Source organism: Aplysia californica, unplaced genomic scaffold (genome assembly GCF_000002075.1).
Source record: "Aplysia californica isolate F4 #8 unplaced genomic scaffold, AplCal3.0 scaffold00370, whole genome shotgun sequence".
Lineage (NCBI taxonomy): Eukaryota > Metazoa > Mollusca > Gastropoda > Aplysiida > Aplysiidae > Aplysia > Aplysia californica.
In genome coordinates, this window is record NW_004797640.1 from 633,681 (window position 1) to 656,197 (window position 22,517).

The 22,517-nt window shown below is 40.0% G+C and overlaps 1 protein-coding gene across 2 annotated transcripts in view; it reads left to right on the forward strand.

The window, feature by feature from the left end:
* Positions 1–22,517, forward strand: part of LOC101857264 — a 32,012-nt gene that overhangs the window by 5,382 nt on the left and 4,113 nt on the right. Inside the window, exons 2-9 of one of the 2 annotated variants that reach the window (XM_013085393.2) lie at positions 5,629–5,778; positions 10,128–10,639; positions 12,434–12,522; positions 15,971–16,116; positions 17,099–17,405; positions 18,959–19,250; positions 19,626–19,727; positions 20,346–20,481. In XM_013085393.2, coding sequence (XP_012940847.1) covers positions 10,564–10,639; positions 12,434–12,522; positions 15,971–16,116; positions 17,099–17,405; positions 18,959–19,250; positions 19,626–19,727; positions 20,346–20,481 — 1,148 coding nt within the window. In that variant the 5' untranslated portion in view covers positions 5,629–5,778; positions 10,128–10,563. The remainder of the gene's footprint in view (positions 1–5,628; positions 5,779–10,127; positions 10,640–12,433; positions 12,523–15,970; positions 16,117–17,098; positions 17,406–18,958; positions 19,251–19,625; positions 19,728–20,345; positions 20,482–22,517) is intronic. The other variant, XM_005103391.3, reaches the window with a different exon arrangement.

Below are 22,517 nucleotides of genomic sequence, written 5' to 3' on the forward strand. Positions count from 1 at the left end.
TAGACAGGATTTTAGACTCAAAATCAATTTTGTTCGTTTAAAAAAACAGAATCATTATTTTCACCATATACCATCACATTTCAGCCACCAATTAGGGCCTCTTGGGGGACGTTGGATTGGTGAAACTTCTATCCTCTTGTTTTAAACACTTTTATGTGTTCCATCAATGCGATGAATTAAAAACCTTAACCATTGCTGAAAAGAACATTTTACCAACGTCTTTAGTTGCATCAACAATGTTGTGCCAAAATTTGGGGATTTCTTCAATGAAACAGGGTTAGAATGGCTCCCCACAAAAGGCGATAATCACGGAATCCACGATCATATTTATAAATGTCTAATAATAGTGTTTTAAGACTGTCCGAAGTACCTGGCAGTCTCTTCACTTAGTTGGAACGGGTTTGGAACATGGGTGTTGACAATAACCCAATTCTGATGTGGAGTTGTCGCCCTTGGTTGGCCACGTCAAGGTTTGTCTCGGACAGTTCTAGTGGTGTACAAACGTTTGTTCAAGCGTGAGATGGTTCTTCTGCACACATCTACGTGTCTTGTAAAAGCAGAAAGCGCAATTAAAGAATTTATCATACACACAGCCCCTTCATTTTCTGAATTTATCATTTTAAAAATTAGTGAAAAAGCAACTCAACCGTTAAAAAGTACGGAATTTTATAGTGTGTAAGGTGTGTTTACACATTGTCTAAGTGATTCAAAGCAAATTTTGTGTGTTGAAATCAACGACCGAGAGAAATCAATACCAACACTTTGTTCACATACTACTTCCGGTTTATGATTTCGTTTGCTCTTGCTATGACAGAACTTTTGCCACTTGATATATTTTATAAAGATGTTACAAATTGTTCCCTTATACTTTTATCAGTCGAACCTGCCTTAACGGAAACCTGTATAAAACGGAAACCTGTCTTAACAGAATCTCCCCGCTACCCCCTTGATATATTCCTCTTTCATTACCTGTATAAAACGGAAACCTGTCCAACGCGGAAACGGAAAGAAAAATCCGCTCCCTTCCAAGGGTTTCACCTGTCTAAAACGGAAAATGCTTTGCCTGCTCAGCCCTAATTTGAAACAAAACTTGAAATGCCGCTGGGCGAGGAAGGGGAGTAGGGGTGCAATTTGGGGGTAGATGTTACCCAAGGACCTTACTGTATAAACCTCCTCGATGTTACCCCATCATGTGAGCCCTGAGCGATGCTGATGGTCAGGGTGGTGTGGGTGTGAAATCTCACGACTGCTTGTGAGAGTACTCGAGTAGCCACTACGGAAACTTTCCTGGGTAGCCAGAAGCCAGAGGTGTGAAATTAAATTGTCCAATGCTTGACGCCCTGGTAAGGCCAGCCGAGAAAAGAGTTCATTGAATCGTTGTTACATGATGGCAGTGAGGGGTGGCATTGGTTGACTGTGCTTGTTACACTGATGGGTGGGCCTAAGGGTGGAAGCAAAAGAGATGTTCAAACGTTTCTGTTTTTTAATAGGTCAAACAGTGGTCCTATGAAAGGCAAGCACTGGTGGTAATTAGATAAGTAAGACTGACACATGTCATTATCAGAGAGGATAGAAATTGAGAGTTGTGTGAAGTTTTGACCACTGCTTGCTGATCAGACAAGGGATCATTGATCCCACCGGCTGGGCCTTTGACCCCCCCCTAAATTCCCCTGTCTTAGACAGAATTTTTTTCTCTGGCTCCCTTGCAATTCTGTCTTACACATGTTCGACTGTACAGTCGAACCTGTGTAAGACAATCTCCCATTGTCAAGGAGAAAAGTGGCCGTATAAGACAGGTGGCTGTCTCAGGCAGGACTGATCAAGATGAAGAAAACAAACCCTTTCTGAGCTCGCCGCATTGTTGTTGTTGTTGTTATAGCAGGTAGCGTAAAAACGGCCTCGCGGGCACTCATGGCCTTTCGAGCGCGTGGTATCGGTGAAATCGGGCTCATTCAGATCGATGTTTCTTTGCTCTTTCGCTATAAAACACTAAATGCTGGACACTTTGTAAAAGTTCAGCTTTTCCTTGGTGTAAGTTGTTTGTAAAGCGAAGCCCCTCGCGGTCGGAATGCGTGGTCGACCTGTTCAAAAATTGACAAGCGTGCATTCAAAAGCTTCGCGGAAAGATCGATGATTAAATACCATCTTTTCTTTGGCGTAAAACTGTAGAGCTTTGAACGGGCTTTCCCGTGGTATATTTTTAGCCTTTATCATTTAAATAAAAAGCCTTTAAAAATACCGTCAAAATTTTCAAAGATAATTTTTTTCATGGAATATAGGCCTATATAAAATATCTACTCAAAAAAGGCACCAATAGAAAGATCAGTTCTTTTCCTATTAGAATAAAATAATCAGCTTGGAATTATTTGGCTTCGATCCTTCCGTGAAACTCAGAAAGCATATGACCCCACACGGGGGGGGGTTACACTACAGTATAGAGCCGACTCGCTCGCCGCGGGGGCCGGTGCGGCGCCGGCCGGGTCAACACTCTGTGTTTTTGTAGAAATAACGACAGATTATCGTGTTTGAGGCGATAAAATACTGATTTGTAATGGTCTCGCAGTCTTGAAAAAAATTAGGCTCCATACATATGTTATAGTGATTGTATTCTGTTAATGTGGAGATGTTTAGTGCACTTGGTACTCTTTTATTATCTGTCAAACATGGGGTTGCAGCCTGTGAGTGACTTTAACAAATTTGGTCAAATTTTAAACAACTACCATTTTCTTAAAAATTGCCTGAGAGGTACCAAAATGCCCAAGAGATATAAGTTCATATAGAACAGATCAATTTGGCATACAGCTACTTTGAACATTTTGTTTCTGGTACCTAGTTATAGTTGTTGTTGTTGCTTTCTCTGTTGTTTTTTTTCTTTTGTTGCTGCTTTTATGCAAGAGTGACAATAAAACTAAATGTGTCAGACAAGGAGTACCGAGTGCTATGATAAAACAAATACAAACCTGGGTCGCCACCCCTCGGAGAACGAGCGACGCTTCTGTTACAAGTTCATGTTGACGTCTATTGTTACTTTGTTACAGACTGGGTAAACAGTGACCACTTATCTCACTTATGATTTGTGTATGAGTTCTGGGCGGGGATTATGGGTTTTGAGGGATCACACGTTTACCTCACCAGCAGCTGAAAATTTGTTATCTAATGGTCAACAATGGGAGGGGCCAACGCAACATGATCGGTTGGAGGGACTACCTAACAACAACGACAGATGATTGGATTATGGCGGCTTGCCCACAACGCCAGGGGCCAATGCATGATTTATGACAAAACGTAATCGAGTCACTAAGGTGGCCTTCTAAGACAGGGGTTACTGTTTGGTGTGATAGGGGTTGTGTGTTAAAATTTAGTGGCCGCGGCTGTGTTGGACAGGTGCCTGTTTTACAGTGAAATTATATAGAAAAAAGCAGGTGGCCGTCGTATAGAGGTGGCCATAGATGTGGCCATCATGGCAGGTTCGACTGCATATATATTTTGTTCTGTTTTAAATGGGTGTCCAAACTCTAATTAGCTTTTACTTGAAAGATATGATAAAGTTAATGAGTGTCTCAGAGAAATTTTAAACCTTTAAAGCTTAGTTCACCTTTATGCAAATCATACCCTCTTCCTTCGTCTAAAATTGTACTGTCATGTTTTGTCAACCCCTTCTTCCTTTTAATTCCAAGTTTTTACTCTTTACTGAAACATTATTGAACATGTCTACATCGTAAATGCTTTTCGTAGTAGAACATTAAACAATTTTGGGCGGCACTGCACGACCGTGCTCTATGGACGAACCGCGCCTGCTCTCTCTCCTCTCTCTCTCTCTCTCTCTCTCTCTCTCTCTCTCTCTCTCTTTCTTGATTCCCCCCTCTCTCCCTCTCTTTCTCTCTCTCTCCCTCTCTTTCTCTCTCTCTCTCTCTCTCTCTCTCTCTCTCTCTCTCTCTCTCTCTCTCTCTCTGTGTGTGTGTGTGTGTGTGTGAGGAGGAGGAGGGAGTTATTACAATAAATTTCTCGTGGACCATTCAGCTGCTGTTGCCTCTTTGGTTTAGCAGTGCATCTCTCTTTTTACATTTATCTCCTTCCTCCCTTCCTCCCTCCCTCTCTAACTCTCCCTCTGTCCCTCTGTCCAACCCCCCCTTTCCCCTCTCTCTCTCTCTTTCTCTCTCTCTCTCTCTCTCTCTCTCTCTCTCTCTCTCTCTCTCTCTCTCTTTCTCTTTCAGTGGATGGTTGGCGGGTGCTCTAGTGTGGTTTGCTTCTTTTTTCCAATCAAACATCTATCGTCCTTATCTTTCCTTCTTCTTTTTTATGTTTGTTACTCTCTTGTAACACCTCTAATCTTCTGGTACTCATATGACCTTATGCAGTTGCGAGCGCCGTAAAACCTTTAGTAAAACTAACTTGCTCTTTCTCTCCCTCTCTCTCTTTCTCTCTCTCTCTTTTTGTTTCTCTCTCTCTTTTTTTTTTTCGTGTGTATGTTGAGCCATAGAGTGGGACCGTAACTTAGTAGAAAAAGTAGGTGATATTATATATCATTGTTTTGAAACTTATTGGATCTAATTTTAAAATAAGGATGTATAAAAACTAATTAAAAGTTTGCCTGCATGTTTTGGAAAGTAGCTGTGGATTACTTTCAAGTGTGCAGAGTATTTTAGATGGCTAGAACCTGATTTTGATTTTTTTAAACTTTTGTAAAAAATGGATTACAGTCTGGGGTATCTTGCAGCCACTTTCAGATTATCATGGCTGGTCACTCATGATCAGTGAATGAATATTGTGGTTGTTCTAGTGTAGTTTACTCGTTCTTTCTCATCAAACATCTGTTGTCCTTATCTCTCCTCCTTTTTTGTGTTTGTTACTCTCTTGTCGCACCTGTAATTATAACTGCATTTGTATGACACAATTGTGCTGCAAGTGCTGTAGAATGCTTAATTTAAAAAAAACACATTAAAAAAACCATGTGATACTACACCAGTAAGGCTATTGAAAAAATGTCTTTGTTTTCATGTTTGTGTACTTGTTTGTTTGTACCCTTTCTTGGGGCACATTCTTGCCATTTTCGTTGAACCAGGCTGAGGAATCATTTTTTTAATGACACTCACTTCGTGTCCATTGAAGCTTCATGATTTTTTTATTCTTTTGGTTGTAAGTGTAAGTGATGCATGGTTGAGGTCAAACTTCATAGAAAATGGTTTGATGTACTAAAGGTTTGATGAGTTAATGCACTATATTATAGAGGCTGCTTAAATTGTTGGAATTCATGAATGTTCAAGGTGATCGCATGGAAACTCTAAACTTTATTGTACAGTTAAAGTCAAAGTGCAATACACGTCTCTTATAATGTAGTTCTGTGGTGTTCACAGTCCAAACTTTTTGTAAGTCGTTAGACGCTTACATGTTGCTGGCAGTTCTATTCGATTTTTTTTTCAATACTTTGCTCTTTTCCAAAATATATATATATATATATATATATATATATATATATTATGTATACAAATACATGCTCCTGGTAAAATGTGTATATTTTCATGTAGACTTAATTGTAAACGACTTTTATTGCTGCAATGTTCCATCTTTTAAAAAGTCAGTTTGAGCGAACCACTCTTCCTGTCACATGGTTTTATTCCACCAATCCAGCCTTGTCCAGATTTTGAACCAATCTATCGCTGAAGCTGCTCCCAGGTGAATGTGTCCCCTTAGGGGGGGGAATGGGTTGCGGTGCTTCGGCTTCTCACACTGGCAGCAACAACGCATCCCTGCACACGAGTCGCAGCATCAGAATCAACAGTAATTTCCGTCTTTTCTTCCTATTCCCTGTCATGTGACCTGTCATTTATTAAGGGCTTCAGGTGTTCTCGGTTGCATACGTTATTTATCCACAATATTTATTATACTCAGGAGTATTTGAAGCTCTATTTTGGCGCACTTATATTACCTTATGCAGTTACGAGCGCCGTAAAACTCTTACTAAACTAAATAGAAGTTGCATTTTATTTGCCCTTTTGATAGCGGAAAATGCCAGCTCTGAATGAAAAAGTGTCAGATCTTATGAGTTCACATGCCCAGTCCTACGCTATTACTTCATAAAATATTTTCTTCTTGTGAGAGTCGGCCTTGTGGGTTAATTGTTATGGGTCAAAGGGTCTGTCTTGTCCTTCTTGAAGAAAAAAACGAACTGAACAGAAAGCTTTGATATAAAGTAATTGCATATAAAACAAAACATGGTCGCAATGTTCTGGCTGTCAGCTTGACAGGTAGGCCTACTCGGTTTAACCTGTTGTATAAGTCTGTCAACCAGAGTAGCTAGTAATTAGTTTGGTCCACGTTGCAGCCGAAACTACCTGTAAGCATGTTTTTATCTGCTTGGCCCAGCGGATCCTTATCCATTGATTTTTGCGGTTGTTGTGGTCCTTCCAGTGCTGTAAATTATGGTGTTCTGAATGATGCTTTGTGGTTCTGTGGGTGTGAGCCAGGTGCTGACTATGTTGTTTGTGGATGGAAAATGTATGCTTTGGGCTGTTCTAATAACAGCAATTTGTTCTACAGCTGTCGGTCCCGTACACTTTTTTTCTGCTCTCCAGAATCCTTGCAGAACAAGGCAGTTTGAATGTTTTATTTCATGAGGGAGAAAAAAATGCTGATTAGGAGGTGGCAATTTAACGGCTTAAGAGTCTATGGAATTGAAATTGAATGCATACTGTATTATTATCACCATTGCTTTAATGATTGCTTGGCTTATAGTATTTATAATGAAGAAAAAGAGGGTGTGAATGAGCAAAATGAAAAGAAGAAGAAAGGTGATAGGGAAACAGAAAATAATCTCTGCTTTTTTCTTCTTCTTCTATCCCGTGGTTGGGGCAACCGTGGGGGCACCACTGCATCTGCTTTCAGCGGAGACATACAGGTGCCTTAAGAGGTGAAGAAGAATGCAGAGAAAAGTTACTGGTACTTTTATTTGTCTGCATAGGTTCAACTAAAGGTTATAGGACAAAAGTTTATTCAGAGAAAACATCCTATCTATTAGTATTTAGCTACCCCGCGTGCCTTAAGCTTGACAACCTAGATGGTGTTTAGACAATCTAGTTTTACTTTGATCAGCATGACTAATTGGCAACAGTCTTGCAGTCACTATATATATGATCTTTGGAACTTCTAGATAGAAATAAAAATATGACCTTATGCAGTTGCGAACGCTGTAAAACACTTACCAAAACAAGAAAGAAAATAAGTAATAATAGCTTCCCTTGGGAAACATGTTTGACAATAGTGTAGTACACAATAAATTGATACATAAACGCATGAGAATAACATACAATTAAATCACAAACGTAGACCACTGTCGTACCATTGCTGGTCCACACTGTGCAGCACCTTGGTTGTTGGGTTTTTTTTGGGGGGGAGGGGGCTAGAGTTATCAACTCTTGCTGGAGGACACCATCCAGTGACCACTCACCTAACGGTACACCATGTCTCCCACACACGCTTGACAGTAGTGTCATGAGCCTCAGCTCAGCAACCACTCAGCCACTGCAGCCTCAGGACAACTTTTTAGGAAATTCCTGTCTGCTTCTATTTGTGCAACTTTGAACCTTTACTGAACAGAGAACACTCACAGTTTTAAAAAGTGGAATAGCAAACCACCAATTGGTCAATTCTGGAGTATTTCATGATACACAGCGATCTAAGGCTACAATTTTATAAATTCTTGACCTTATGTTAAAAATCAGGAAAATCCAGCTCTGTCATGTTCTTAGGAATACTGAATGCTACCTTTGTTTTAATTTTGATGTCTAAAGATTGTATGTTTTCTTTTTTAATTTTTAAAAATGAAAATGACGTAAAGATTGGCACCACCAGACTACATCTGAAGAATATATTTAGATGTCCATGATTTCAGGAAAAGAACACCCAATTTTTCCTTCTCTGGATTTTAATTTTCACAGCTTTTAATACAAAGAAATCTAAGGAAAAAGACATACCAATGTCCCATTTTAAGGAGGCCAGTGTTTTTTCAGTTGGCATGTTGAATAAATAATTGTTTTGTGCATTTTGCATGTAAGTCAACACAGTATTTTATAAAGCACTCTGTCTGTGCTCATTTTGTGTCCTCAATTAAGTTTCTATCCCCTTCAGTTGTACTCTGTACCGTTGCTCATTTCCACTGCCACTTCATCCTGCCTTCTTAGAGTTACCGATATTACTTTTTCCATTGTTAATTGTTTTTGTTCTCTTCACATCTGTGGACCATTTCCCTGATCTTGATGTGATTTCTAGCTTGCCCTCTTCCCCCATTACTCTTTCAATGCTGTTTGCTCTTGTGCGTGAAATGTTTGTAAACATGATGTTAACCATTTTTGTTTTCATGAATGCAGCCTTGGCATGCGTTTTTTGTCTGAATTTTTGTGTCAACCGAGACGTGCTTTACAACATGTTTTTGTCCTTTCCGATCTCCGCATCTTTTGTTCCATCAATGGATCTTAGTCATGTTTTGAGTGTCATTTTTTGTTGTTGTTAGTTGTTTATTGAGTTGAGCCAGGGTCAGTGATATTTCTGCCACCTTCACTGGCATATATGGTTTGAATGCAGGTGTATATATATGACAGCGGCTGTCTTTTCACTCCTTATTGCACTAATACTGGGGTCTCAAACTCGCGACTAACAGGCAAAATGAGGCCTAAGGACGATATTTTGCGGCCCCTACTTGAAACCCCTAAGTTTTAGTTTTAGTGTGGCTGACACTCAAGCCAAATATGGCTGAGATATTATACAAAGGGCTGGCAAATCTCTGGTTGCTAAGAGTTGGTAAGAGAAGCCTATGTTCTGAAGGACTGATCATGTTCCAAACTGCTATTGATAAAGATTGAGACTTTTGAAAAAAATTGAAACTTTTACTTTTTAGAATTTAGAATACATGGTGCAGTCTAGGCTCACCCAGTCGTACCTCCAGCAGCCCCCTGGGTAGTTTGAGTTTGAGTCCTCTGCTCAGCAATGTATTTTGTATAGTAAGCTTTTTGCGTCGACAAGTGTGTATGTGCTTAAGGCTGTGTTTCATGCACAAATAAATCATGACTTAAAAGTAAAATAAAAGTGCGCTCTAGTTGGCATGAATCTTGTATCCCTCAGTGTACTTGGAAGTTTGAAGTTACCGCGAAGTTTGTTGTGAAACTGAAATAGGGCCGCTTGCATTTTCATCTGATATCATGATAAGGCTTATAACTAGTTGTAGCGTGAATAGCAGTAATTTCTGACAGTGCTGTCCATGTCAGTTGGGAAGTTAGTTTGTGTGAAAGTCACAAAAATGCTTAATGACGCTGACATATAACAGGAATGGCTATGCACAGACTTTGAGTCCAGAATTTAAAATTTTATATTGCTAGCGATATTCACTATTATGACATGTTTTCTTTGTAGGTTTCTGAGCCACAATTTAGATCATTAGAAATTTTAAAAGGAGGGTTTTGACCCTCCCTGTCAGGGCCAACAGGTCTTTACCTTTACTCCCTTGGCTTCTGAGAGTCAAGCTACTGACAGACCCAGACTGAGAGCAGCAATCACAGAGGACAGCAAATTGTATCATCATGAGGCTTCACGAATTAGAAATGCTGAAACCAAGAGAGGAGCCTGCAAGTTACGCACATCCACAAGTGAAAATGGAACTTTTGAATATTGCCAAACTCTTCTTTACAAAAATTTGTCTTAATTTGCCATAGCAGACGCATCAAATCATCTTAATCCTCTTTTCTTCCGTTTCGCTTTGAGAAATATTCTCTCTGTATAGATGCATTGGTCATCGTCATAAATTGACGGACGAAGTATTATCCTTAGGATGTGATGTACCCATTGAAGAAGAGTTCTGTGGTTACGCCCTGAGTAGCTGTGACATTGTCTGATGCGATCCTTTACTAAAAATGCTATGATTCCTTCAGCAACTAACATCAATTAGTAAAAATGTAAGGAAGTATTCTAATGAACTGTAAAGAAAGCGTCTAGTACATACACTTGTAACAAGTTGGTATAGTTGAAAAGGAAATTGTTCTTGTTGAAATGTATTTTGTCATAGCTCTTTTATTTTTCTCGCTATATGTAGTATTTGACATGCAGCTCATGGTTTTCCCTTTGTTTCAATTTCGTTATAGTTATCGAAGCCACAAGTATACTGGACTATGAAGACACCGATGTAGGAAGCTCCCGTAGGCAGACACCCGTAGCTCCTCGTCCCCACACACCCAGCGTGTCGTTGCACAAGCAAACTTTGACACGGAGCACATCAGCGTATATTTCACAGCAGCAGATCGTGTCCAGTGAGCCTGTGGTATCTTGTGAGGGCGAGCGGCCTTCCTCCCCCGTCCCCAGTGGGAACAAAACTCTACGTCGCTCTCAGACTCTGGACATCGAGGAGAAAGAGGATTTGCGTCTCATCGTGCACTGAGAATAAGGGTTGCGGTTGAGGTGCCGGTGGATAGAAGCGCCTAGCTGACAAGTGGTTTTTTTTTTTCTTGAAGTCCAATCATAAATGTAAGATTTTTAAAGTTTGGAGGTCTTAAGTGAGTGCAGCTCCAAGAGGAAATCGACATGGCTAATACCACGAGATTCGACATTGTCATTGGATACAATGTCAGTGATCTGGAATTTGTACAAAAACTTGCAGGTGAGAGGAGCTCTGCCTACACAAATATGGTCGCTTTTATTTACTTTTAAGCACAAGGGGGCTATCCCGAAAAATGTTGTTTTCAGAAAATCGAAGGTAAAATTTTTGCCCCTTGTTCATTTTTTTAAAACTCACTGACGCCGTATCCCGAGACATTCTCGGGACTGGCCAATTACCCTCTGAGGCCGGATCCAGTGACCCCCATGGGACCAGCTTTATAATTTGTTCGCATTTTTCGTAATCTCGAGAGCGCCACGGGAATCATCGTCAGTGCCAGTGCGTCCATTTTTTTCCGTTTCGTGCGAAGTTTGGTGGAAGTAGGGGTAGAACTTTTTTAGTACAAACTTTTAGGGGATGTCACTCAGATAACTTACAAACTTCAGTTCTAGGGAAAATGGCTGCCCCCATGCAGACTTCGAGAGTACATGTACCCAGCAAAACTAGCAACATTTTTTATGTTATCGATGAGTGTAGTTCTTCAGAAAGTAAACTCAGCGATCCTAATGATCCAGAATTTGTGGCTGAGAGGCGCAAAAGGCCTGACAGTGATTTTTCTGTTAGAAAAGGTATAACTTAGTGTAAGTAGGTCTGGTGTGAGTAAAGGGAAGGGTAAAACGCTAAAAAATTCTTGAAAAAACCAAAATTCATGTGCTTTTCACAAATTTTTTTTTTTTTTAAGTATAAATAATACAGCATTCAAATTTGTTTTATTTGAAAGAACAAAGAGACTTCTTTAAAAAGGTCAGAGCAACTGAACAATTCTGAGTTAACTTATGATTTTTTAAAATACCCCTAAAAACCTCAGTCTTCAGTGGTTGTGCGCCTCGCGAGACCTCAGTCTTTAGCGAGTTAAAAGACAAGGAGAATTTTCTCTATAACCAAACAAATATACACACCATTGAAACCAAACTTCTCCTATAGGTAGGGCAATGCCCACTTTTGATGTAGGTCAAGATTTCTGGAATCACCAGAAATCTGGGTTAGCCCGCTTGTCCTTAAAAGCGACCATACAATATGTCCTGTTTAGGCCAGTGAAATGAGTGGTTGAAGGGAATGGCTCTTGTAATTTCTTTCTTTTTCTTCATAAACAAAATATTTTATATGTAGTCTCAATGGAATGTGAAGTTGGATGGGATTTTTCCGTAACTTTTTGTGCACTTTTTACTGATGTTATACATGTTAACACTGTACGCCCTAGGGTCATTTTGTATTCTTCACATTTTAGAATACTTTTAGTACAAAGATCTCTTTGAAAATTTCAGTATTTCTCAAAAAATCGTTTTGACAGACTGCTATGCAAAGCGTACGGATCGGATTAACGAGTAAATTCCTCTTTGGAAAGTGGTGGCACAGAGTTCCCCACATCATATATGGATATGATAGTAAAACACGACGTACCAATAGGGTTAAAATTGGGACAAAGAGCTTCTACAAATGTTTATAAAAATTACAGTGTGTATCACGTTTTTAGCAACAAGTTATGGTAGTTTGGTTTGATCCTTGCAATATTTTCTCACTATCTTGGTGTTCCATTTGCTTTCTTGATTCAAGCTCTAACAATTGTTGTGAATCTTGATGATGATGATGTGGTTGGTTGGCGGGTGCTCTAGTGTGGTTTGCTTCTTCTTTCCAATCAAACATCTATCATCTTTATCTACCCTCCTTCTTTTTAATGTTTGTTACTCTCTTGTAACACCTCTAATCTTCTACGCTTATTTGCCCTTATTGTGTTGCAAGTGCCGTAAAACACTAGGTTGTCATCCCTACTGAAATACTTTCTGATTTTACTTGTAGAAAAGTTGAGATCCTCGAGCATGAGTGTATGGTACACTAACCCAGATGGAGATGCGACCCAGACCAGCGATGCTATTTTGGGATGCAAGGTCAGTACATTCTGGTTCTATTGTCTTTGGCTTTTATTTTGTTTTCTTGGGTATGTAAGTGAACTCTTCTGTGGGAACAGACTGAAGTGAACTTTGGCAGTATCTGTGGACTACAAGATAAGAAGTTTACGTTGGTTTTCCCATCTCTGTCACGCGCTCACATACATGTACAATGGTAAATTCATGGTGGTTTTGCTAATTCAATGATGCATAATGTAAATTGCTCATTTGTTAAATTCTTGAAAGGCTTCTAAATAAACAGTGGCTGTTCAGTGTTGGTGAGGACAGTAAGTCATAATACTAATGGTCATTGAGGACACCCAATTCTTTTTTTTGAGCTAATAAAGAAATGCAGTCACTGGTTGATGGATGCTGTGGTGTGATTTGCTTCTTCTTTATTATTCTTATGAAGCATTTATCATCCCTATCTCTCCTCCTTGTCTTGTAATTTACTCTCTAGTAACACCTCTTATCTTTAGCTCTTATAACTTTTGTGTTGCAAGTGCCGTGAAAACTCTTACTAAAACCAAACGAAAATGAATAGAGTGAAACCTGCACTAGCAACCACTTGTCCAAGATGACCACCTGATCAGAATGCCCCTTCCCAGTTTCCCCCCTAGCATTTGTGTGTGCACCTAAAGAAGGGTACCAAAAGTCAGACTTTAACCATTTTGGGTTAAGGGTTGTACCTAATAGGACATTCAATGCTGAACACAGAGGTTTTTGAATTTTTGAGATATCTTGAGTAGTTTTTGATATATTGCACATTTTGCGAGGTAGGGTATAAAGGTGTAATTTTGAGAAAATTAGCTTTTAAGTTTAGAGCACATACAAATTTGAAAAAAATTGATCTTTCAATTGTTTCTAAAGTATTTATTCATCATGGAAATTCATTTCCACTTTGGCTTTCAGTTGACATCACTGTCATGATTAGAATTCAATGGTAAAACATAGCGGGTAAGAGAAAACATGCTTCAAGAATAGATTTTTAACACCTTTTGAAAACAGTTTTCATTATCTTTTTAAAAAAATCCCCTACCCTCAAAATAATTCAAAATAAAATATTTAGAAGTCAAATCAGTGAAAACTTTTTTAACACATTGCTAAAAAATGGTGGAACTATCATTTTTTGTGGAAACTCATTTTCGTCAAAAAGGTGATTTTTTTTGGTCATTATCAGCTTGTAGCTCAAAATTGTCTGTAGTGACTTTTTGTACCTTTCTTTAGGCACACACTTTTTTTCTATTGGATGACATTCTCCAAGACGACCATAATTCAAAGCGACAGCTATATTTTATAAACCCATTTCCAAAACCTGGTTCAAGATAATCGCTCCAATCTCTTGTCGATAGGGGCCCCGAACATTGTGAATGACAAAAGAACCTATAAAAACATCAATCTCTCCCCCACCTCCCACCACAAAGCTCACTTTCAAGCCTTCCTCCAAATGAATAAAAAAACAACCCCAAAACATTTTAATGGACTTTGCGGAAGTCATAAACCTGCAACACCTTTGATTAGGATCTCAGAAGGAATTTTTTTTCTTCTTCATTTTCATCTGGCCTTCTCAATAAGACCACCTGTCTAAGATAACCATTTGTTTCAATAATAAGATGATTACTGTTCTCCTTGACAATGGCTGGTCATTGTGGATATGTTCATGTTTAGATTAATGCGAGCTCAATTTTAAGCGGATGGTTGGCGGGTGCTTTGGTGTGGTTTGCTCCTTCTTTCCTATCAAACATCTATCGTCCTTATCTCCCCTCCTTCTATTTTGTGTTTGTTATTCCCTTGTAATGCCCCTAATCTTCGGCACTAATATGACCTTATTGTGTTGCAAGTGCCGTAAAAAATTATTAAAACATCATTTTTAATTTCTGGACAGTGTCAGCTTTTTCTTGCTTCTTCTGGCCTTTTGAAGTCAAAGTAGATTTCTTTTGGCATGTGTCATAGACTTCACAATACTTATATAATGGATATTTGTTGACCTAACTTTGTCAAGCATCACTGTCACTTTGTTTGGAAGCTGTATTCCATTCAACCTAGTTTGACCCCAACAGGTAGATTCGGAACACAAATCTTTCTGTTACTCGTGCCCCAATTGAAATGATCTATGCCCCATGATTGGGACATAGGGTTGAATGAAAAGGAGAGTGATCCACGAAATATATTAATATTCTACAATCTCACACAATCTTTGTTTCATTTTTTTGTCATTCTTCCTATTCAAACTTGGAATGTGTGTCCGTGTCCCTTGATCTACTTGCTAGTGACAGGACATAGGATTAAATGAAAAGGAGAGTGATCCGCCTATTGTATTAATATTCTGCAATCTCACACAATCATACAATCTTTATTTCATTTTTTGTTTTTCCTCCTATTTGAGTGCCGGTTATTTCCGGCGCTGCTCGGTGGCGACAGGGCTCAGCTTTACTTTTCTTTTCACATTTAATTTTAATGAGAATAATATATTAAAATTAAAATTGTTTATGTATACCTGCATGTGTTTTTGCAGTCCTGTACAGCCAAGAAAATTTCCCTCTGGGACAATAAAGTACAGTCGAACCTGCCCTGACGGCCACCTCTATAAGACGGCCACCTCTATAAGACGGCCGCCTGTACAAACGGCCACTTTCCATTTCCCCCCTTGCGTTTTTTCTATATAATTTAACTGTGTAAAACGGGCACCTGTCCAACGGGGCCGCGGCCACCATAATTTAACACACAACCCCTATCATACTAAGCAATAATACCTGTCTAAGACGGTCACCTTAGTGACTCCATTACGTTTTGTCATAAATTGTGCATTGGCCCCTGGCGTTGTGGGCGAGCTGTCATAATTCAATCACCTGTGGTTGTTGTTAGGCAGTCCCTCCAACCGATCATGTTGCGTAGGCCCCTCCCACTGTTGACCAATAGCTACCAATTGTCAGCTGCTGGTGAGGTTAGCGTGTGATCCCTCATAACCCATAAGCCCCGCCCAGAACTCATACACAAATCGTGAGATGAGTGGTCACTGTTTACCCAGTCTGTAACAAAGTAACAAAGAACGTCAACATGGACTTGTTACAGAAGCGTCGCTCGTTCTCCGAGTGGTGGCGACCCATGTTTTTGTTTTAACATGGCACTCGGTCTTCCTTGTCTGATACATTTCGTTTTATTGTCACCCTTGTGCAAAATCTGCGACAAAATAAAAATTACAAACGAAATACAAACTAACAACAACAACACCAACAAAGACAACATAATGGGGCTACTTTCGATAGGGGCCTCAGATGGGAATGGTTTGTTTTCTTTATCTTGATCAGTCCTGCCTAAGACAGCCACCTGTCTTATACGGCCACTTTTCTCCTTGACAATGGGTGACCGTCTTACACAGGTTTGACTGTACTATCTTATCTCTTATCTTATCTTATTTCTAACTTTGGATGTGTCTCCGTGCCCCCAGATCTACCTGCCAGTGATGACGGAGGAGTCCGCCGTGGACAAACACATCCAGGAGCAGCTGTCTCTGGCCTACATCTCTAACTCGGCCATCTACCCGCTCTCTCGGATTCGCTTCCGTTTCCTTTCTCCCAAGCTCAGCGGAGGAGCGTGAGTACTAATTCTTGAATTTGAGTAAAGAGGAGCACCTCAACACAGTCAATGGTCAGTCGTTTATGAGAAAAAGTAAGACAGACAGACAGAAACAACAGAGGGAAAGAAGAGAAGTAGGTCCTGCCAGTGGCACCCTCCAACCACCCATAGAACTAGTTCCAAAAATGATGTGAAGAGTATTACCCATGAGTTGAGTTAAGTTGTACATTGACTGCATGATAACTGCCGCACCTGATCTCTGGGTGTGGGTGGAATATAGAGTGCTCTGTCTTTATGCTTAACCCTTCGAACATATTAGGCCGGTAAACCGGCCTGGGCAATATTTTGCTGCTCACTGTAAGGCCAGTTCACCGGGGCACGGACTACCCTGAGTTGTGTAGTCCGTCAATAGTACTCTCTTTATTTCTTGTTTGTCGTCTTTCAATATTTCCACCTTGGAATAAGATAAACAAGGGAGTGAACAGATGTGTTTGTTTCTCCTTGATCTTACCCTCAGTCTTTTTGTGTATGTGCCCCAAAACACTGTGAACTTTGATGAAATTTGCGAAAAATGTCCAGGGATAGAGATTTGAGAAATTTCAAGATTTAGGGTTCAAAGGGTTAAGGTTAAGATAATGGGAGAAGTGATGCTCATTCTGAAAAAGTTAAAAGATACCTTGGCAAATGAAAATCTATGAAGAGCAGTCTTACTAGAGCTGAGTGCCGGGGGAAAGTAAGAACCAAAATCCTTCTTAAAAACAGAAAAAAATCCTGGCCTGCGATGATTATTAAGTACATTTGACATCAACATGTTATATCCTGGAAAGTGAGAGATGCTAGATTTTTGTAGGCAAATGAGCTATCCTTTTGTACATAATGTTAGTAACATTGTATACTGGAACCCTTTCTGTCAGCAGCCCCATAAATCTGGCAGGGGAACTTGAAACAAGACTTACCAGACCTAGTCTTAGTTCTCCTCTCTGTCCATTGTCTGTGATAGGAAACTGATGTTGGCCAAAATCAACTGGTGCTTTGTGTTCAGCATGGATGAGTTTGAGGAGAAAACGGACGCGATCATCAAGTGTATGAGGAGGGATCTCGAGAACATGACATCCGAACGTGGGGAAGATGAACATCTGCAGAACGCTGGATTTTTCAGCACTCACGGCGTGACAGTCGCCTTCTCTCACGGCTTGGAGCTGGGTGGTGACGGCTCAGGCTTTGATGGGGTCATCCCAGGGGTGGACCTGTCCACTATCAGTGGGGACACGCACTTTTGGGACCGACACTTTAAGGGAGAGACTGAGGTCAGTGTTGAAAGGTTGTGGTAAAGAAAACTTTTTATGAATCCACTGCCAGTCACATAATTTTGCAACACCTTAATAATAATTATAATAAAAGACATTTATATAGTGCTCAACCCTGATTAAAGTACACAGGCTCTGTGCGCTTTACAATACAATACAATGTACAACAGTAACATAAAAGGTTGTGTTCTGACCTAAAGAAAATCACTCCAAATATTCATCCTCTTAATTTCTAAACAGAAATGACTTCAAAGAATGAATCAAAGGATTTGATCTCTCTTAAAATACTTGGCAAAGCATTCCAGATCTTGGTGCCTTGATATTCAAAAGCCCTTTCACCCATTGTTTTAAGTTTAATAGATGGTAAAAGAGATTTGTTTGGTCTGCTTATGACCTTAAACTGAACTGTGAGTTGGAAACTTTCTCAACAGATTTGATAAATATGATGGCGCATTATCCTTCAAGCATTTGTGACATATGGTGGCCAACTTGTACACAGTTCTTTTCTCAACAGGAAGCCAATGCAATGTAAAAAAAAAACCTCTCAAAATCATATTTTCAACATTCAGTGGTAATATGTATATAAAATTATGAGAATGCTCCTCTTTGGCCCTCGTTCCTGAGTGATTGGAAATATAAGGTTGCATCTCATACAAAAATAAACTTGTCTTTCACATAGCAACTGAAATACTAGTGCTGCTCTTTGTAAAAATTCACAACAATAATTTGCCAAGTTATTTTCCTTTCTATTCATAATGTCTATGTGTTGCTGTATCAGTGTGCTTCTCTGTATGCAAACAAAGTGTCTACTATCATTCAGTCGAGTTGTAATAAGTTTTGCTCTTTAGGGAAGTTACTGCCGCTATGTCTTACATCTTTACTATCCCAGTTATGTTGCTGTTTGTTTTTATGTCTGTCTGTCTGTCTGTCTTGCTTATCCCATCACCAAAGTAATTTTTGTGTTGCTATGCTCTTTTTTACTAAAACAAAACAAAAATCAGTAGTTTTGTGTATTTTCTTAATGTGAGTTCTAGTATTCCTTTTTTCGAGGCCGAGAGTCTTTACAGCTAGTTGGATGATAATGTATTTGTGTATTTTTTGTTTGCCCCACCTTCACCCCCCCATCCCCCAGGGCAGTACCATTGATTGAAGTGTCTTTAGGACATTCTCAAAGGGGGGGATATTAACATGTTCTTATGCACAGTAGAATTGTAAATGGGCTGATTTATCAATGTCATGCTAATACTGTACCGGAACACCATTGGGGGAACTGCTGCTTTTTCTTTCCTCATCCTTACTATCGTCATTTTTCCTCTACTTCTTTTGTATGTTTGTCACTCTCTTGTGAACTGCTATTTCCGGGGTGCCTTGATAGTCGTAGCAGACTTTGTGCTGTTGAGGCAAGAGAGGTGAGCAGAGTAAGCTTGATTCCGCGTTTGGACATCTCTGTTGACATTCACCCCTTGGCGCTCATATGATCTTATGCAGTTGCGAGCGCCGTAAAACCTTACTGATACTTGTAAAACAATTTTTTTTTTCTTTTGTCTTTTTAGGTTTCTTGGACAGATTTCCGAGACCGCTTCCTACAGGACTACGGGGGTAAAATTAAAGAAGAGTTTTCTGAATACCCCGAGGAGCGCACAAAGTTCTTTGTCAACCTCATGTATAAGGACATATTTGAACTGAGCAAGCGTGTGCGACGCAGTGTTTACGATCATTTCTGCCTGGAATTTGAGCCGCACTCCTTCTTCAATCGCCTGCAGCAGTATGTGCTGGCCTACATGTCCCTGCGTGAAGTCATCAGTATGGACAGTAGCTTGAGAATTCCCACCATACAAAGCTTAGGTAAGAGAGGGAGAGGTGGGGGGCAAGAGTGGGAAAATATTTTGTTCACTGTCGTTACAGCGACTTTCCTCTCTTACTCTGAAGAACACCAGTGAAAAACATTCATAACAACAATGGTGATGATAATAATAATAATAACAATAGTAATAATTTCAATGTATTCCAATGTAAAGCGCATTGAGCTACTTTTTTTGGAAATGCACTGTATAAATGTTATATATTATTATTATAGAAATAATAATAATAATGAAGATCATTTTTAAAGAATATGCATGCAAAAAAATGTTGGATGGGCTTTAATGTTTAATTTTTAAGTGATGTAAAACTTGGATGTTGTGTAGAGTCAAAGCAGGAATTTGTTCTCTATTATTTCAGGTCAGTACTCCTTCCCGGCCATCGTCTCTGGTTTGTCGGACATGCTCAAGGACGATGACCCCAACATTCGGGCCGTGGCAGCTATTGCCTTAGCCCATGCAGGTGAGTTGAGTGGGTGTATGTGTTGGGTTGCTTTTTTTTTCCTTCAATATTTTAGGTCGTTGGCCATTATGTGTGGCACTCACCGCAATGCCTGGTAATGCCGATTATGTATGCATGGCATGTGAGTTTTTACCCGCCAGTTTATCTGTTATGTCGATCTACCACTTTGTGATGCGAAGCGGTGAAATCAGGTGCTTGTCAATTTTTGGGCAAATATAGTTATCGGTGTTATATTAAAACCTGTTAATTTGCCTTGATTTTGGGTTTTTAAAAAAAATACTCATCTATCTTGAATAGAAGTTGAGATATTTCTGATTGAGGGACGTGGGGGACCCCTGGTTTCAGAAAGTATAGAGAAAATGGTCGCCAAAGTTTGCTGACTTCTCTATTGGGAAAATGTTGATTTCTTCGATTTTACTATTTTGACGAGCGCCTGATTTCACCACAATGCCACTTTCTGCCAATGATGAAAAATAACAATAGCTTTGAAAACTATTTAAACCTTGTAGCATGAGTTTCACAGTTCAATAAGCCAGTTTGTGTATGTGTGTGTGTGGGATGTGGTAAATTTGTTCCGGTAAATTTACAAGTTGATTTTTGTGTTTATATATATCTCAGGCAAGCAGCGGCCGTCAACAGTGGACAAGTTACTTGGCCTGATGGAAGATGAGGATCGGCTTGTTCGGGAAAGTGCATGCTTGAGTCTGGGCTTCCTTCGATCCACCAAAGCCGTACCCTACATTGTGGACCGCTGGTCAGTACAGTTTAGTGTTTAACACATTACACCCTAAGGGCCTGGATGGGAAGTCCATTGTTAGATCCTAAGCAAGGGGAAGGAACCCACCTCCCGTGAATACTAGGCTTTAAAAAACACATTTTAAAAATACTAAACAAATTCCAAAAATCCTGAAAAAATAAAAGTTAAAAAGAAAACTGAATGTAGTTTCAGAAAAATATAACTTTATGCATGCGCAAACTGTTGGAAATGTTTTTTTTTCAAACTTTATTTAAATCGGGGTGTCCGACCAGTCACTCTCACTCTCAGCCTCGCGGTCGGGCCCTAGATCTAAATTCTAGATTTTCTCCGTCTGATCAATCGGAATCGCCACAAACTCTTCCTACAACATTTTCATCAAAATCTGAGCCATCTGATTTGTCACATGCTCGTTTTTGCTCAAATCCATCGTTATTTCCGTTTTCGAACTCAATCGTGTCGCTTTTCAATAAGTCGAGACACTTTCGAAGTGTCGGTAACGCGATCGCACTTCGATCAGCTCTAATACTAAAACTACTAGCCCGAAAAATTTCGTTTCAGTATCGAACGAAAGAAGAAACTTTTTGCTATACTATGCAAATCAAAATCCCGGTCCCAGAGTCTCGTCAAGGCGAGACTTTCGTTTCTAAAGACGCTGGGTCGGCGCGGGCGGTTCCAGGCGAGTCAGGGTGGAGCGCGTAAGGGAATTCCCGGGCGTTCCCGGGCGAGTTAGGGTGTAATGTGTTAAGTAAATTTCTCGCAATCTCCGTCTCTCTAGCTGTCTGTCTGTCTTTCTGCCTGTCTGTCTGCCTGCCTGTCTGGTTGTCTCTTGCATTCTCTCTCCCATCTCCTTTCTCTCTTTGATCCCCCCCCCCTCCCCCCAGCCCCTCCCTCTCCCACCTCTCCCTTCGTATGCCAGTTCAAGTTTTTAGAACTCACTTCACAATCTGTTAAGGATGACATATCAAATACAGTGGGTGTCACATTCAGCGAGGTTGCCGGGACCGGCTTGTTGTCCTCGTTGAATCCGACCTTTCGTTGAGTGTGATTAAAGCTAAAGAAAAGAAAGGAGACAAGAAATTATTACACAATATACCAATACCAGTAATTAAAAGTTGTTCCCCCAATGATGAAAATCTCAAACAACAGCAGTGTGCGCGTGATTGAGCTGTGTTCTGACCGTCATTTCTGCATTTTTAATTATTCTTTTTCTGGAACACTTTTCGTGTGAAAACGTACCCTCTCAGATCTAGGCCCAGATCTACATGAAATAAAGCCGGGAACTTGGATTTTCTGATCAGGGGAAGAAAAGAAAAAAAAAATTTTTTAATGAAGGTCTCGATCTAGACCTTCCATCCAGAGTTCGTCCAGTTTCACACAGCCTGCATCGTGTTCCCACCACCCCCTCCCATCTCTACCATAGGCTAACCCTCGCCCATTCTCTTGGCTTTGGGGCCTATATTTCGAGGCACACTAGATCTGGCAATACAATGTGTTAGGAATCGAGGATGGGCCTTGTGCTCCGCGTGAGTGGAGAGGAAGAAGAAAAATTCTTCGCTTTTGGGCCCGTTATTGCTTTTATTTGGTTATTGCGACCTCGTTGAAAGTGACTTCGGTCTGTTTGCAACCTCGATGGAGCTGACGTACGTTTACAAAGAGATGTAGAGGAAAAAATTGGGATTAAGGATTGCCTCGTTGGAGCCGACTTCTGGTTGAATGTGACCTCGTTGAATGCGACACCCTCTGTAGTGGCTGTTTGTTTTCACAGAACTTTTAGAATGAACCAAAAATTTTAATGTTGACAGTGACTACTAATTAGACGGTGAACTTTTGAGTGAACTAAATAGCACACATGTGAGGCATCGTGGTGAAATCAGGCGCCCGTTAGAATAACAAAATCGGAGAAACAGGCATTTTTCCGCAAGTTTGGACATTTATAGAATTTTTTTATTTTTTGGCTCAGCCTTTTTAATGTCCATAAAAAAACACATTTCCATTTCCCTAAAAACATTATTTAAAGTCGCAAAATATGTCAT